The sequence below is a fragment of the Lichenostomus cassidix genome, chromosome 1 (assembly GCF_008360975.1).
Source record: "Lichenostomus cassidix isolate B80296 chromosome 1, HeHo_3.0, whole genome shotgun sequence".
NCBI classification, from domain to species: Eukaryota; Metazoa; Chordata; class Aves; order Passeriformes; family Meliphagidae; genus Lichenostomus; species Lichenostomus cassidix.
In genome coordinates, this window is record NC_139479.1 from 19,407,663 (window position 1) to 19,422,217 (window position 14,555).

Sequence of the window (14,555 nt, forward strand, 5' to 3'; positions counted from 1 at the left end):
ATCATTTGTTAGTCAAATATTTATTATCATTATGTCAATCAGCACTAATATTTTTTTACTTTTATAACATCCTACCTCTTTTCCCCTTTCATTCCCTTTCTTTCTTCCTTCTTTTCTCTTGTCCCAGATTTTCCACCTTTGCCTTGCATAACACCATTCCTCTTCTGTCTCTGCTCTGTTGGTGACAGCAAGGCAGTGTCACACACCCAGGGGACCCCTGCATCCCTGAGCCTGCTTCAGAGTATGAACAAAACCCAGTGGTTCAGCAGATCTATTGTAAGACCTTCTGCGGCTTCCATCATACTAATCTGCAATGTATTCATTATCATAACTTTTTGTGAGTTGCTACTTCCTTTATTTTACAAATGGTTAACTGTCATAAGGAAAAATTATGTGTCAGATCTTACATGTGTCTGGAATACTAAAGCTCAGATGTGAGGTCCACTGAGATCAATTATTCTGAAAGTTGCATGCAGACCAATGAAGCTTTTCAGTAGGACTTCTAAAAGTCAAGTAAATGAATGGCCACAACATTATATAGATAAATCACTAGGGATCTGGCTTTAAGTGATTTCAAATTCCCCCTGAGATCTAGTCCTTTTTTTTTTTGGCCAGGGATAGCTATGGGGTATTATGTAGTTCTTTTAGAGACAGATGAAACATCTCCATATTGGCCAGTTTTATTCCCATACCTTCTAACTGTTCAGCAATAATACCAATATTTCCAATCTCTTCCCCAACCTGTGAATGATTCATTTCCAGTTCTGTAGCCTTCAGGGATTTTTTTGGGAACTTCTGTTGTACAAGGGATTCTGCCCCCCTGTTCAATTTCTGTCAGCTGGCAGCTGCAAAGCACCCATATAGTTGTGGGTACAATGAATGCCTCTTGTTCTCAGTTTCTCACATGCTATCTCATCTACTTTCAGTGTTGTTCCTGAGGCCAGGGGGGGCAAACTGGGTGGGCAAGTGCAAACTTTTCTCATCAACTGATCTCAGGTATCTGGTAATATTTTGGTAATGTTAATCCAAAGCAAGATCTATTTTTGTATCTTTCCCTATTTGTATTATAATGGGGCCATTTAGTCAGCTGCTGAAAATCAGCCTGCACATGAAGTAACCTTGCACAGTCAGAATGAATGTGCTTCTTCAAAATATCATCCTGGGAATTGACCTCACAGTTGGTCATTCCCACATGTAACCCCAGAGGAAGGTGGTGATGTGACATTCTGTGAACTGGATATTAAGAGTGCATGCTGTACTCCATTCTCAATTTTGAGGCAGTATTTATTTGGTTTATAATTCTGAGATGAGATTCACTTACATTTTCTTGTTTGGCATGAAGTTGGTTTTGACACAGTAATTAAGAGCCAGCACACTCCAAAGCACCCAGCTAATTACTGAACCCTCTCAAGCAGAGGAAACAGAGTAAATTATCTGAGCAGTGGAAAGGGAAATAGGTCAGTTGAAAAATATGTTTTATGAGCCGATACTGGATTTGACAATGCAGATGCTGGGCAAGAATGAAAGGAATCCCACTTCAGTTTTGAAAAAGGTGTATTTTTTCACAGAGAACATGTCTCTTCTGGGAACCCTTACTTTAATGTACATTGGTTTCCTATTTTAAGAAAACAATTTGCTGTTAACACTGTGACAGCCAGACTTACATTTTTTTAAGCAAAAACTCTTTGTCCTAAAGTATTTAATGGCCTAAAGAGGAGGAAATTGGCTGTGACATTTCAGATTTTCCATTCTAAGGGGAAAATTGTCCAAGGTCTAAAAATATCCCCAAAAAACACCCTCCTTCTCATCATCGTAAATATATTATAAGCCATGTGACAACAAAGACATTTCTTTCTGAGCCTAGCATTGTTTTTAATCAGCTAAATTGGCAACTGAGACTGTCTTCACATAAAACTGCTGACTCAAATAAAAATTTTGTTAACCTGACTAATTTGATGACCTACTCTGCACTACAATGTCTCCAGTTCATCCTGCTTCCTTTACCTGAACACAAATGAGAGTTGTCCTGGATTGCATGTTCATCTAGGGGGAAAATCTCAGCAGGCTTTGTGCTGTGGGGCTGTTTTTCTGTTAGGCACAGTTCAGCTCCATTCTCTATTTGATCATCCATCCTAGAGGAATATTGAAAGCATATGAATATATTTTTTGGTCTGTGGCCATGAATGGACAGGTGAGGTAGATGGTACATGTAAATAAGATTAAGATGCATCCTGGGGTAGATTAATGCCAAGGAGAATGTTATGGAGGTCAAAAATGGGGGCTTAAGGATTATGCCAAGATACCCAGCACAACTCAAAGGGAGTCTTGGTATTCAGATTATCCCGCCAGCAGTGAATTCAGACATGAGTGAATCACAAGGTACTTGTTTATTGTCAACTCAGAAAAAATAAAGCGAGACTGGTTTATGTGTAGACTGAGGCCAGTGTGGAGACATTCCTAGACAGGGTGGAGCCCACAAGGCAAGCGGTGCTGTCACTGGGGAGGGAGCAGGTCCCAGTCTGCACTGAAGCTGGAGACAGAGCTTCGCGATATGATCTACTATTCAGTGGTGAAATTTGCTTAGGAGGTTTTTGCCCCTTATCTCTCTGCCTCAAAGCCCTAGCCACTCACTCCTGCCTGCATTACAGCTTCCTGCCTGTCCTTAATTGTGCTGTTACAAATGAGTGTGGGGCCTGGCTATAGAGTAGGTCTCTAAAGCAATCTAGATTAAAAATAGCCTTCCAAAATAGTTTTGCATTTTTGAGTTTTAAACCAAAACCATTTCAGCTGTCTGATTTTACAGAAAACCCCTAAAGGTACCTGTACAAGCACAACAGACATGGTGACAAACTGACCTACTGAAAGGTAACTTAGCTTCTCAAATTCTAAAACAAATGAGTCATGGAAATATACACAAAGAAACTGTGCCTCCTTGCTGGTGAAGTAAAAGCACAGGGAGTCTGCTTTCCTCCAATATCAAAATTGTAATGAACACAAACATCCACTAAATTTTAATGAATCACGCAGCCCTGGGGGGTCATGGTCAGACAGGCTCAGTGCATTAAAATCAATGGAAGTTTTGCCTCTCTTTTCTTCTGAGCTAACATTAGCATAGAGAAAAGGAGGCTCATGGGTGACCTGATAACTCTCTACAGCTCCCTTAAAAAACAGTGTAGCTGGGTGGGGATTGGTCTCTTCTCACAGGCAACCAGTGACAGGACAAGAGGAGATGGCCTCAAACTATGCCAGGGGAGTGCAGGCTGTACATCAGGAGGAAGTTCTTCACTGAAGGGGTTGTCAGGTATTGGAATGGGCTGCCCAGGTTGGTGGTGGAATCCCCATCCTTGGAGGCATTGAGGGAGCAACTGGACATTGCACTCAGTGCCATACTCTAATTGACAAAGTGATTAGCAGTCAAAGGTTGGACTCGATTAGCTCAGAGTTCTTTTCCAACCCAAATGGTTCTGTGATTCCAGAAGATTTTTTCCCTATCTTCAGAGAAGGACTGAGAGTTTTCATATAGACTAGTATTTGAACACAGATTATACTTTCAGCATGTAGTCTGGATCATATGACTATTGAGAGGCTGGGAAAGGATACCAAAAGTTCCCTCTAGATAAACCCCCTGTCCTGAGATGGGCTCACACATACCTACAGTCTTCCTGGCACTATTTGCTTAAACTCTTTTTTGACAAAACTTTATTTTAAAACCCACACACCTCCTAAGGTAATCTGTTCCAATGTTTAGCTGAAGAATTTCCTCACCATCTAGTCTGTGTTTGACACACAACCAATGTTTAATAGCCACACATCAGTACAGATTAATATAATTCCCAGTGGAAACAGCAGTGGCAGCAACACAGAAACTTGCCATGTGTCTGATGATGTTTGTTCCTTTTTCTTTTAGCCAAGAAGAGTAAATGTAAAATGAACCAAATAATTTAGTGAATGTGGTTAACAAATACACTTGGGGTTGCTGACATTTCTGTGTACATACTAACACAAAAAGAATTGAAGAACCACTAATTTTCTGTTAAAGTTCTAATTCCTTGCCAGGAAACATTGGTAGTTTACTAGTGTAGTAAGTTTACTAGTGGCATAAACACATGGATAGCTCTTTCCTTTCCTTACAACTACAATATGATACAATCTAATATTATTGGAAACCCTGAGGGAAGAGATGACAGTTCTATTGATTTGTACCTTTAAAACTGAAACCTACCAATATTGTAAGGAATGTACATTAGAAACCAAACTGGAAACTTTATCTAAGAAACCAGCTATTAAACTGCCTTCATTGAAACACCATTTGAAAGTGCTTTACAGCATTGGAAACAGTCAAAAGATAGTCTTGCAGCAATGAAAAAATTACCAATGATGAGATAAGCTGCTGTTTCAGAAGATACTGAAGATGAAATGAAGGTGCGCTGGAGTTTCTATATAGTCAGACAATATAGCAAAGTCAATTCCAAGGGAAGATGTATAGGGAAAAGATGTACAGGACTGCTAGAACAGGCTGGGATAGTAAAAGCCACCAGCAAGATGACCTGGTTTGTTGGCATTTTGCCTTGTCTTGCAATGCCCAAGCATTATTATATTTTTTTTAAATTTTCTTTTCTTCTTTCTCTTAATCCATGAATATTTTAAAAAATGGAGGACAATTAAAAGAGTTAAACTAAATTAGTTAGATTCCTGTAGCATTTCTTTAGAAGTGTAATAACTTTTTGAGGACCTCTTTCAAGGGATCATCTGTTTGTCAACCCTGTTGGCTCATTCCTCCCAACCTCTAAACTTATTTCTTAAAATTTACCTTATTGCAGCATTTGGGACATTTCTCTTTCTTTTTTCCTTAGGTGAAGTTTGGTTAAATGTGCCAGAGTTACAACTGTGGTTATTATGGCCATTACAGTGGGTTGAGAGAAACAGGTTTTTAGGGAGCATGTCATCTCCCAGCCATTCTAGGTATCTTGGGAAAAGGCTGCCCTTGTCTCTACATTGATAATAAACAGAGCCTGAAGTGACCAGTTTGGATATAGATTTCTACATCAGATGAATCATACCCTGAAAGTTGCACTGAGTATTCCTGGTTACTGAGAGCCACCGATTTTGACATCAGTTTTGTAATAACTTGTACAAGTTATTTCCATCTTTTGCAATACCTTTGGATTCAGTGAAGTGTCAGACGAAGAAGCAAACACTTGCAGACTTTTTGGCTCTACCTAAGTTAGGAACTAAAGAGCGCACTGGACTGGAGGGCATGTAGTAGGAAGGAGGGAAAGCAATGCTCTGGTTGTGAGTTACAGAATAGAAATTCCAGCTCATGGGAATCAGGACACACAGAGCAGCAAATATGTAGAAGAATCCACCCACCAGGAAGAAAGGGGCAATGCGAGTTTTGTGAGTGATTCCCATGTACACATTTCTCAGAGCAAATATTGTAGCAGCCAGTCCCAGCAAGCCCATGAACATGGCAATCAACAGGAGACCTTGGGCAGCATAAATTTCATGGGGAATGAAGGAGTCATAGCCACTGAATTTATGGCAGAACTGTTCTCTATAGCCAGGTGAGACGTGAAGGTAACTGATGAAGCAGACTTTCCAAATCCCTACCCAGGCAATGCCAGAGGAGATGATGGTGGTGTTGTCCACATGCCACACTCTCCATTCCACAATTCCCATTGAAACGGTGCACAGGATCCAGCCTACTGTGCCCAGAGCAAAGGTGGCAAGCTGGAGGTGTGAGGCACTGACCAGGGAGCTCATCCTTTGGAGGTCTCCTGCTCTGTCACAGACACAGTTGCCATGCGAAGAGAGAGAGGCACTGCAAAGGAAAATAATATAAAATTACAAAGTCAATTATTATTTGGGTGAATAAGTGAACCTGTCAGTGAAAAACAGCAATCAGGAGACAATGTGTATGCAGAAGAAGGATGGCAGTCATCTTTCCCCAACTTCAATGAACTGTTGAAATTTAATATCCATGGACAAACAACATACAGGTTTTAATTCTGTATATGTCTGTATCACAGGGAGAAGAAAGAGTCTCTTCTTATCTCCCCTTGTGATTTTTTTACATTCACAAAAGGAAAATTCATAGTTCTTTCCAAGTTGTTGTCTTTTTTGTTAATTAACCATTATGTTCAAAGATCCTTATACATGTTACACATAATCAAGAGCCCTAGACTTACTGGCTAGCAGGAACTAAATCTGAGAAAATCCTCAAGTCTCTGACTGTCACAAGAGATCCTATAAAGCAGAATCTCTGCTCCTTTCTCCTGGCAGCTGTGGTTTTGATGCTGGAGCTGAACCTGTACAGACTCCAGCTTTCGTGCTGCCTTTACTGAGAGCTGCTGGGACCAGTGTTAGACAGAAAATGCTGCAGTTCAGATGCATGAGCAAATCCAGGCCACAAAGTCTAACAACAACCTCTGAACTTTGACCATTTTCAGATTAATTAGCTGTGAATGCATTAGCAGAAACATTTGAATTAATTAGAAATGTGACACTGTGCAGGGGCTGGAGCCTGGATGTGCTCTCACAGTTTTCCCATCCTCAAACTTTACCCAAGTTTTCTTTAGTGTTCTACCTTTGCAAATCCTACTTGTTTACAACTGCCCAGCTTGCCCAGTTTGAATCATCCTACAACTGTGCTGGAAAATATTTTAGTCATTTAGCCTAGCAAAAGATTTAGGATTTGTTTGCTGACTGTACATTCTGAGTGCAAATTAGGGGCTTATTGCATTTTTTTTTTTTTAAAGAAAGCAAAAAGAGAAAAAGAAAAGAAAAAAAGGGAAACAAATCAACACAATTTCGCATGCCTTTTGTACAGTTTTTTGAATACTTATCGGAATTATCTGTGATCAGTGGAGATAGGGCCTCAAATTTGTTATGTAGATCTGACAGGTTCTAGGGATCTGTAAATTTGTATAAGTTTTCTAAAATACCTTTTCTACTGCTCCTCTTTCTTTCAAGACTAGAGAAATGCTTTACCAAGTTGACTCTAAAAAGATATGTCTGCCACAATGTTTTATTACTAAAGCAATAATTTTTCTATTTACTGATCTTAAGCTAAACAGATTCAGTTGGTGATACAATCTAGTTGCATAAAATCCACTTATGGAAGTGTTAAAAAAAAAAGGCATCTTCATAACAATATGGCCTTAAGCAGACAGTGTCCATCATCTCATACCAGTGTCCACTACATACTTACTTCAGTCCTGAAGGTGATGCCAGCCATAAGAGGACAGGAGAGAGTGATTTTTGGTGCCAGACATACACAGCAATGTCTGCAATTTTATCATTTTGGCCTCCCAATTAATCTAAGTATCTCCAATAGGACTGATTTCCTGTGGGACATATTAATTTCCATTATTGCAAGTGTACATTTAATCCTCTCCAGCATGGAGGAAATTGCTCCGGAAGAGTCATCTACTTAAGCTGAAACCAATTTATAAACACTTTCTCAATTTGCTGTGTTATTTATGAAGTGATTATAAATTCCCCTTTCTAATTAACTGTTTTTACCAGCATGGAGCACAGTAGCCCCACAGGACATTTTGAATGGTTTTCTTTTCCAGTTCCACATCAAAATAGCACTGTTTCTGTTCCTGTCCAGTGATGGGAAGGTGCTGGACAGGAGAGAGTGTGAGCAGAGAAGTCCCATGCTGACTCCTTTTGGCTTCTGTTGCAATCAGTGGAGCTCACAGAAACCAAACCTGAACCACATGAAGATACCATTTTGTGTAGAGCCCATATGTCTGTAACACTTCTCGTGTACATCATAAACATTCATTTAAACAACTGATAAGAAGGTCACAGGAGATATGTCAGCAAGTGAAATCTTATCATCAAGAGCTTTTCAGAGTGTGTTATCGGCGTATAACTTCATTGACTGAATGTACCCTCCTGTCTGCTCACAGAATTAAATGAGATTAAACAGGATTCTGAGCCCACTATCAAACCTGCATGTACTGAGGTACTTAGAATCATGTCCAGAATTAAATTTTAACAAAATTATAAATTAGAGAAATTTCTTTTTCCCTCTAAGATTCACAAAAAAACCCACAGAACAAGCAAACACAGAGGATGAAAGTATTCAAGGCTTATACAAAAGTTCTGAAAACACTGGAGAATAACCAGCTGACAAAGATGGGCTGTAGGTGAGTTATCAGATGTCTAGACACACAAATTACTCATTTTGGCACATTTCTGCACACCCTGCCCATTGGAGCTTATTTGATCGAACCTGGTATCACTGACTTAGACAAAATCCAAAGTTCAAAGTACCATTTGAGATCGATGATGAAATTGAATTACAGTGCTCATTGTTGTCTGTTTTGGAAAATCAAACCCAAGCCCAGATTTAAATACCTCTTGGTACTGAGATTCAGCATGAAAATAAGGAGCAAAATATCAAGGTAAAATAGTTACAGGTTTTTTCTTGCCATATGAAAACATGTCAAAATTAAAACGAAGTTCTAGTTCCTGACTCCAGTCTCTATCGCTATGAATATTAATAAGCACACTCTAGGTTTTGCTGATATCATGAAAAGACAACAGGTTTGTATCACAAGGATTGATTTTAAAGGACACCTTTAGGCAAAGAGGATCAGGGAAAATTCCTTTTCCCCCAGGTGTAGAAAGACACACTGATTTTTCAGAACTACAAATAAAACGGGGAGCGAGCTGCAGAGGGCGTCTTCCTCCAGGATTTCAGCCATCCCAGCGACTCCCGTGCTGTGAGACCTCAAGAGGGAAGGAGGAAGAGAAGGAAGGAGGCAGAAAGAAGGAGGCAGGCAGGAGGGGAAGGATGGAGGGAAGGATGGAGGGAAGGAGGGAAGGAGGGAAGGAGGGAAGGAGGGAAGGAGGGAGGGAGGGAGGGAGGGAGGGAGGGAGGGAGGGAAGGAAGGAAGGAAGGAAGGAAGGAAGGAAGGAAGGAAGGAAGGAAGGAAGGAAGGAAGGAAGGAAGGAAGGAAGGAAGGAAGGAAGGAAGGAAGGAAGGAAGGAAGGAAGGAAGGAAGGAAGGAAGGAAGGAAGGAAGGTAGGTTGGTTCGTTGTAGGAGGCTAGGGATTACAGCAGTGCCTGTCTCAGGGCTTTGTCAGCTTTTGCCTCAGCTGGACTCTGAAGAAGGTCACACCTTGTGGGTGACCCTGAACAAGTCTCCATCTGCAGGAGGTGTGTGATGCAGGTGCTGAAATTGGCTCAAACACCAGCAGTGCCAATCTTGTAGTTTTCAAGGACAGAGACATCCCTTTTGGAAAGGAAGAATTTGATCTGACACCAACCTGACATCCACAGAAAAAACCAACCAACCAACCAACCAACCAAACAAAATAACCACCCCAAAAATATTTTTTTAATTAAATTAAACTTTTTGGTCCCTGTACAAATGCCCTTTTCAGCCCTCTGGGAGAAAAATGTGAAAGCTCAGTCCCTGCATGTTTGAGCTATATTGGATAAAACACAGTTCAAACCCCCAATCATATGGCAGGCTGTGCTAACACAGACAGCATTGGCTGGTTTCGTGCTTTAGTAATTATAGAAATATTTTGAATTAATTTAATTAGTGTAGTAAAATTACCTATATGGTCTGAATAACACAATGATGTAACACAATCACAAGATGAAATGTCCTAAGGCAAATGAACTAATATTCAGTCAGCTACAGGAGATCTTCTGAGTAATTAGGTGGTGTCAGTGGCATGCAGTTCTTGATTCAGGAGCTCACCCAGAGCTGCAGATTTCAGCATTCCAAGTTTGCAGACCAGCTGCTTCATGGGATGGAGTCAGCCTACAAAGGGAATCTGGCCAGGAGGAACAAGCTAGGTCTGTGTGGTGTCTGTCAGTGGATGAAAAGCATAACTGAAAACCCTTTTCCCCCAAAGAAGTAAGAAGTGGTTTTGAGAGGTGGCTGCAGTGCCATCTTTCAGCATCCCATAATTTCATCCAGATTTTCATTTAAAATCTACTCAGTTCAATCCAACAAGCACTCCATCAGCTTCTGGGGCCAGTCTCTGGAAAGTCTAGAAATAGTCACTAAAACACAGAGAGCTGCTTCTACAGGCTTCTCACCTGAAAGCCATCTCCTCTCCTAACACATCTTTCATTTCCTTCATTTGGAAGGGCTTTCCTTCACAGATGTGTTTTTGGCTAAATACCCTACCAAAGTAAAAGCAGAACAGAATCACAGAATCATAGAATCATAGGGTGGTTTGGGCTGGAAGGAACCTTTAAGATACCTTGTTCCAATCCCCCTGCCGTGGGCAGTGGCACCTCTCACCAGACCAGGTTGCTCAGAGCACCATCCAACCTGGCCCTGAATGCTTCAAGGGATGGGGAATCTGCAGCTTCTCTGGGCAGTTTGTTCCAGTGCCTCACCACCTCACAGTAAAGAATTTCTTCCTAAAATCTAACCTAAGCCTATTCTCTTCCAGTGTGAAGCCATTCCCCCTTGTTCTATTGCAGTGCCTGATGAAGAGTCCTCTCCAGCCTTCCTGTAGGCCCCTTCAGATTCTGGAAGGCTGCTATGGGGTCTCCACACAACCTTCTCTTCTCCCTGCTGAACAGCCCTGACTTTCTCAGCCTGTCTTCATAGGGGAGTGCATATTAAATGTGAATTTGCTAGCATTCAATGCAAATTTGCACAGAAAAGACAGAAGCTACTAGTAAAAGATGATACATGCCAGTGTATTCATCCAAAAATAGAAACTTGAAGGATCCTTTTGTATTTATTGATGATTTTTACTTAAATTGAACATTGCACAGTGAGTAGCTCTTTTTCTTTATGAAAAGTGTGTTGAGCCATTGCACATGTACTTCAGAGACAGAATTAGATAAGACTTTCTCACTCCTAGCTTCAAGAAAAAGAGAGGATGCCTGAGAGCCATGTTGACTTTCCTACAGCTGCAAGCTTGCTTCTAGGAGAAAAAAGTAAAGGCAAGCTGTTCTCACGACTTCCAAATGGTTTCATAGATGAGGGTTTGGGTCATCTTACTTACCTTTTAAATAGACTAAAATGAAATGTTGCACTTGAATAGATCAGTTCTTTGTGGCCACAGTTCCACCTCCTGATATTCTTAGCAGCAGGAAAAAAACAGAAATGGAGCTATACTTGAAATTTTGTCATGACTTCTTTTACTTCTAGTAATTGTTAGTGATGGAAGGCTGGGGCTATGGTATCGGTTCTGAGGGTGGAGAAACCTCATTTACACCAAATGTATTTCACTTCTGGAATTAGTACTGTGTCTTCCAGAAGGTTGTTTTAATTACATTCAGTAGTCTGTATCCATCTGTAGGGTTGCAGATCTGCTTTCTAAAACTCAAACCATCTTAAGTTCCCAAAACAAAGATTTTCAAAAATTGGCAGTTAAATGCAGGAGGAAAAATGCTATCAAACTCTCTTAATTCATACATTTAAATGTAATTTGGCCTTTCAGGTTACTGGGTCTCAGGCTCTCTCATGGGGGGATGAGGGTCTGTGCCAGGGACAGATGTCCAACTTCTAGGGTGGTGTAAGAAAGTACATCCAACCAATCACCCACAAGACTTGTCTTTAAATGGATCATTTCATATGATGGATTGAAAGCAAGAGGGTTCCAGCTTTCAGAGGCATTGAAGGGAGTTTGCCATTTAGCAGAGGTTCTTTAAAGGTTGGTGTGTGCTGGGTAATACATTCCCCAGCAGCAGCATTCCCTCTGCAGTACCTCTTACCCTCTGGGATCTGAGGCAACAGGAAGAGCTGGATGGGTCAGTCATCAACACCTGGAATGTAAGATCTCAAACACTGAAACTGCAGGGAAATGTGAGATGGAACTGGGTCTTGTAATGGAAATTTGTGGAACTCTTACACAAATTGCATGATCCTTGATATGATACTCAAAGACTGTATTAATGCCTTAGGGTCCTTGAGTTTGGATGTGTCTAGAAGAGAACTTCAGAAATGCTTTTTATCCTCCTGCCATCACTGTTTCAGCACAGCTCTGGCTGAAGCATAGCTTTATATCTAAGGCAATCTACTTGCTGTGGTCCCAGCCACAAGAGTTGCCACCACTGGCTGATGAATCAGTCTATTCCTACCTTCTTCAAAAGACATTTCAAACAGTCAGCGTGGCAATTCTTTTGCTCCTATTTTCCTAGAAATAACATTAGCTGCATTTATGACCCATGCCTTGAATTCGTCTCCCTGACACTCATGAAGTCTTGAACTCTGATATCTCATGTTTAGGTTTTAGCTGTCACTAACATACTTATTTTTGGTTAGAAAAGACAAAGTAGTGGGACCTAGACTCTTAAAAGTCATTGTAGGGTATGCCCTGATTTAACATGCCTTATGTCCCCTGCCCCTCCAAATGTCAATATCCAATGGTATGAACTCTGCTGCTTCCATTTATTCACTGTGTTTCAAAACAAGCAAACCAAAGCAATCTTCATTTCTCTCCCATCAAGTAAGAATACACTGAAAATTAGTTGTGTAAAAGTCCTTTGATTATTTCAGGAAAATGTTTTGATTTGGTTTGATAATGGAACAAAATAAAACGGCTGATTTCTATATATCCTCACTGTCTTTTCACACCCTCATTTACTTTTCTGTGGCTGAGCCTGCCTCGAGCTCTTGTTACATGAGGAAATGTTGCAGGCTGGTAGGCAGTGAGATGGCAGTGGGATTGACCCAGGACCCAGACGACCCCTTCTTACCAGAGTTCCTACAGATTGTTCTGCCTCTCCCTTGAAGGGAGCTCCATTTAGAGCAAAGTGGAACAGTTTAGAGACATTCCAGGAATGATAGCCCATGAAAAGCCAAAGCAGATGACCTGGCTGTGTTGAGATGGGGTCCTTTCAGGAAGCTTCACAAAGCAGAGAGAGCCCAAAAGCTTGCCTACTCTGGGTGTCTGGCACAGAGAAAAGAACACTAAGGGCTCAGTAGTGTGCATAAGGCAACCACATCCAGGTGCCAGAGATCTCACACATGGCTGGGAAGATGAGGGCACTGAACACAGAACTGGGGCATGGGAAGATCTCACCCAAGAGGAGACACCTTCCAGCCAAAAGAACTAATGCTTCCTGGAGCTGCAGGAGAAATTAAGAACTTCTGAAGCACTTGGAGTGTCAGCCTGGAAGTGCTGCACAGGCAGCCGGTGGGGAGGAAGGAGCATTCCCTGAGCCAAGGGCACGTAAGAAAGTGTGTGCCAAAGGGGCAGTGGGAGAGCAAAAACCTGCACACAGCTACCTGCTGGGGAGATTTCCTTCACAGATGGGGGAACGTGGGTGAAAGGAGAGCTTTCCAAAAGTATAGGAGACTACACTTGCTTCTTAGCAAATGATAGCACAGCTAAAATAAAATACACTGAAAAATGTTCTAATAGAAGAGAGACTTCTGACTCTCCCTGCCTGAACCCATCTGCCTGCCAAAAGACTAGGAATTCTACTGCAACTTGTAACCAGCCTAAAGAGAAAGTTCATGATAAACTCTTCCTATATAAAATAAGATTTTTTTCCCAGCCCACGTGAGCATAAATTCGCTTACTTCCACTTAATTTATGTTTTAAGCAAATATTTTTGCTTTAGATGATGCCAGGCATCACATGTATTTTTAACTTAACATTCAAATCCTGCTTTTGTAAAGTTTTAGAGCCTAGATGCAGCTTTATTGGACTACACTGAACATAGTTTAAACCAAATCCTTTGTTTAATGTAAGTCTTGCAGCAGAATGTCAGCAGAAAGGGAGTTTAAAAAACCCCAACAGTATAGTAATTACAAAGGTCTCTTCTTAGCAATATCCCTATGATTTAATGCCTGAAAACTTAATTCTTCAATTCTCAGTTGGGATAGCATTCTTTATAGAAAGCAAATAAATATTTAAATCTCTCCCCATCTGTTCTCTATCAGCACTTCATAAAGTAAGTAATATTTAAAAAAAAAGGTGACTTACTTCTCTGAGTCTGAGAGTTGCCTAAGGCTTTGAAGCAGTGTCAGCTGGATGAAGCAAGTTCCAAAAGGGAGGTAGAAAAAATGCCCCTGCAAATTGTCCAACTTGTTATGCTACCAAAAAGGTACCTCACAGTTCCTTGTCACTCTCCCACTAAGTCAACAAAGATGTAGGAAGTCAGTTAATCATTAACATATTATAAAAATATTAAATATTTGCCATATGCCATTTATTCTAATTGCTTTAAAACACTTATCAAAGCATATAGAAAACTCCCATGTAAAATCCAGTTTTCTGTAAGATACCCTTTCAGAAAATCTACCTTTTGGATTATGTCATTCTCCAGCTTGAGACAACCATGATGCTCCAGTCTGACAGCCTGAAGGACACAGAATTCTCATCTGAAAGAGAACAAAGTGATTTCATAATCCTTTCTTTTTTGCTAGATTCTTCTTCCTGTATTTATGCAACTTAAATCAGTGCAGCTCTGCAGTGGGAAGAAATACAGGGGAGAAGGAGGAGTTTTTCCAAGGAGTGAATTCAAACTGAGCTACTCTCTTGATGGACTCTGGTTGGCAGAACTCATATTTCAGTACAAATAGTACTATGCTTGCTATCTCAGATGCTTA

The 14,555-nt window shown here is 40.8% G+C and overlaps 1 protein-coding gene across 1 annotated transcript; it reads right to left on the bottom strand.

Moving 5' to 3' along the window:
- Positions 1-5,178: 5,178 nt before the first annotated feature.
- Positions 5,179-14,022, bottom strand: CLDN34 (claudin 34). The gene is made up of 2 exons (XM_085063961.1): positions 13,930-14,022; positions 5,179-5,821 (listed from the first exon to the last, which is right to left on the bottom strand). Exon 2 carries the CDS (start codon positions 5,761-5,763, stop codon positions 5,179-5,181), a length of 585 nt encoding a protein of 194 aa, XP_084920087.1. The 5' UTR covers positions 5,764-5,821; positions 13,930-14,022.
- Positions 14,023-14,555: the final 533 nt, after the last annotated feature.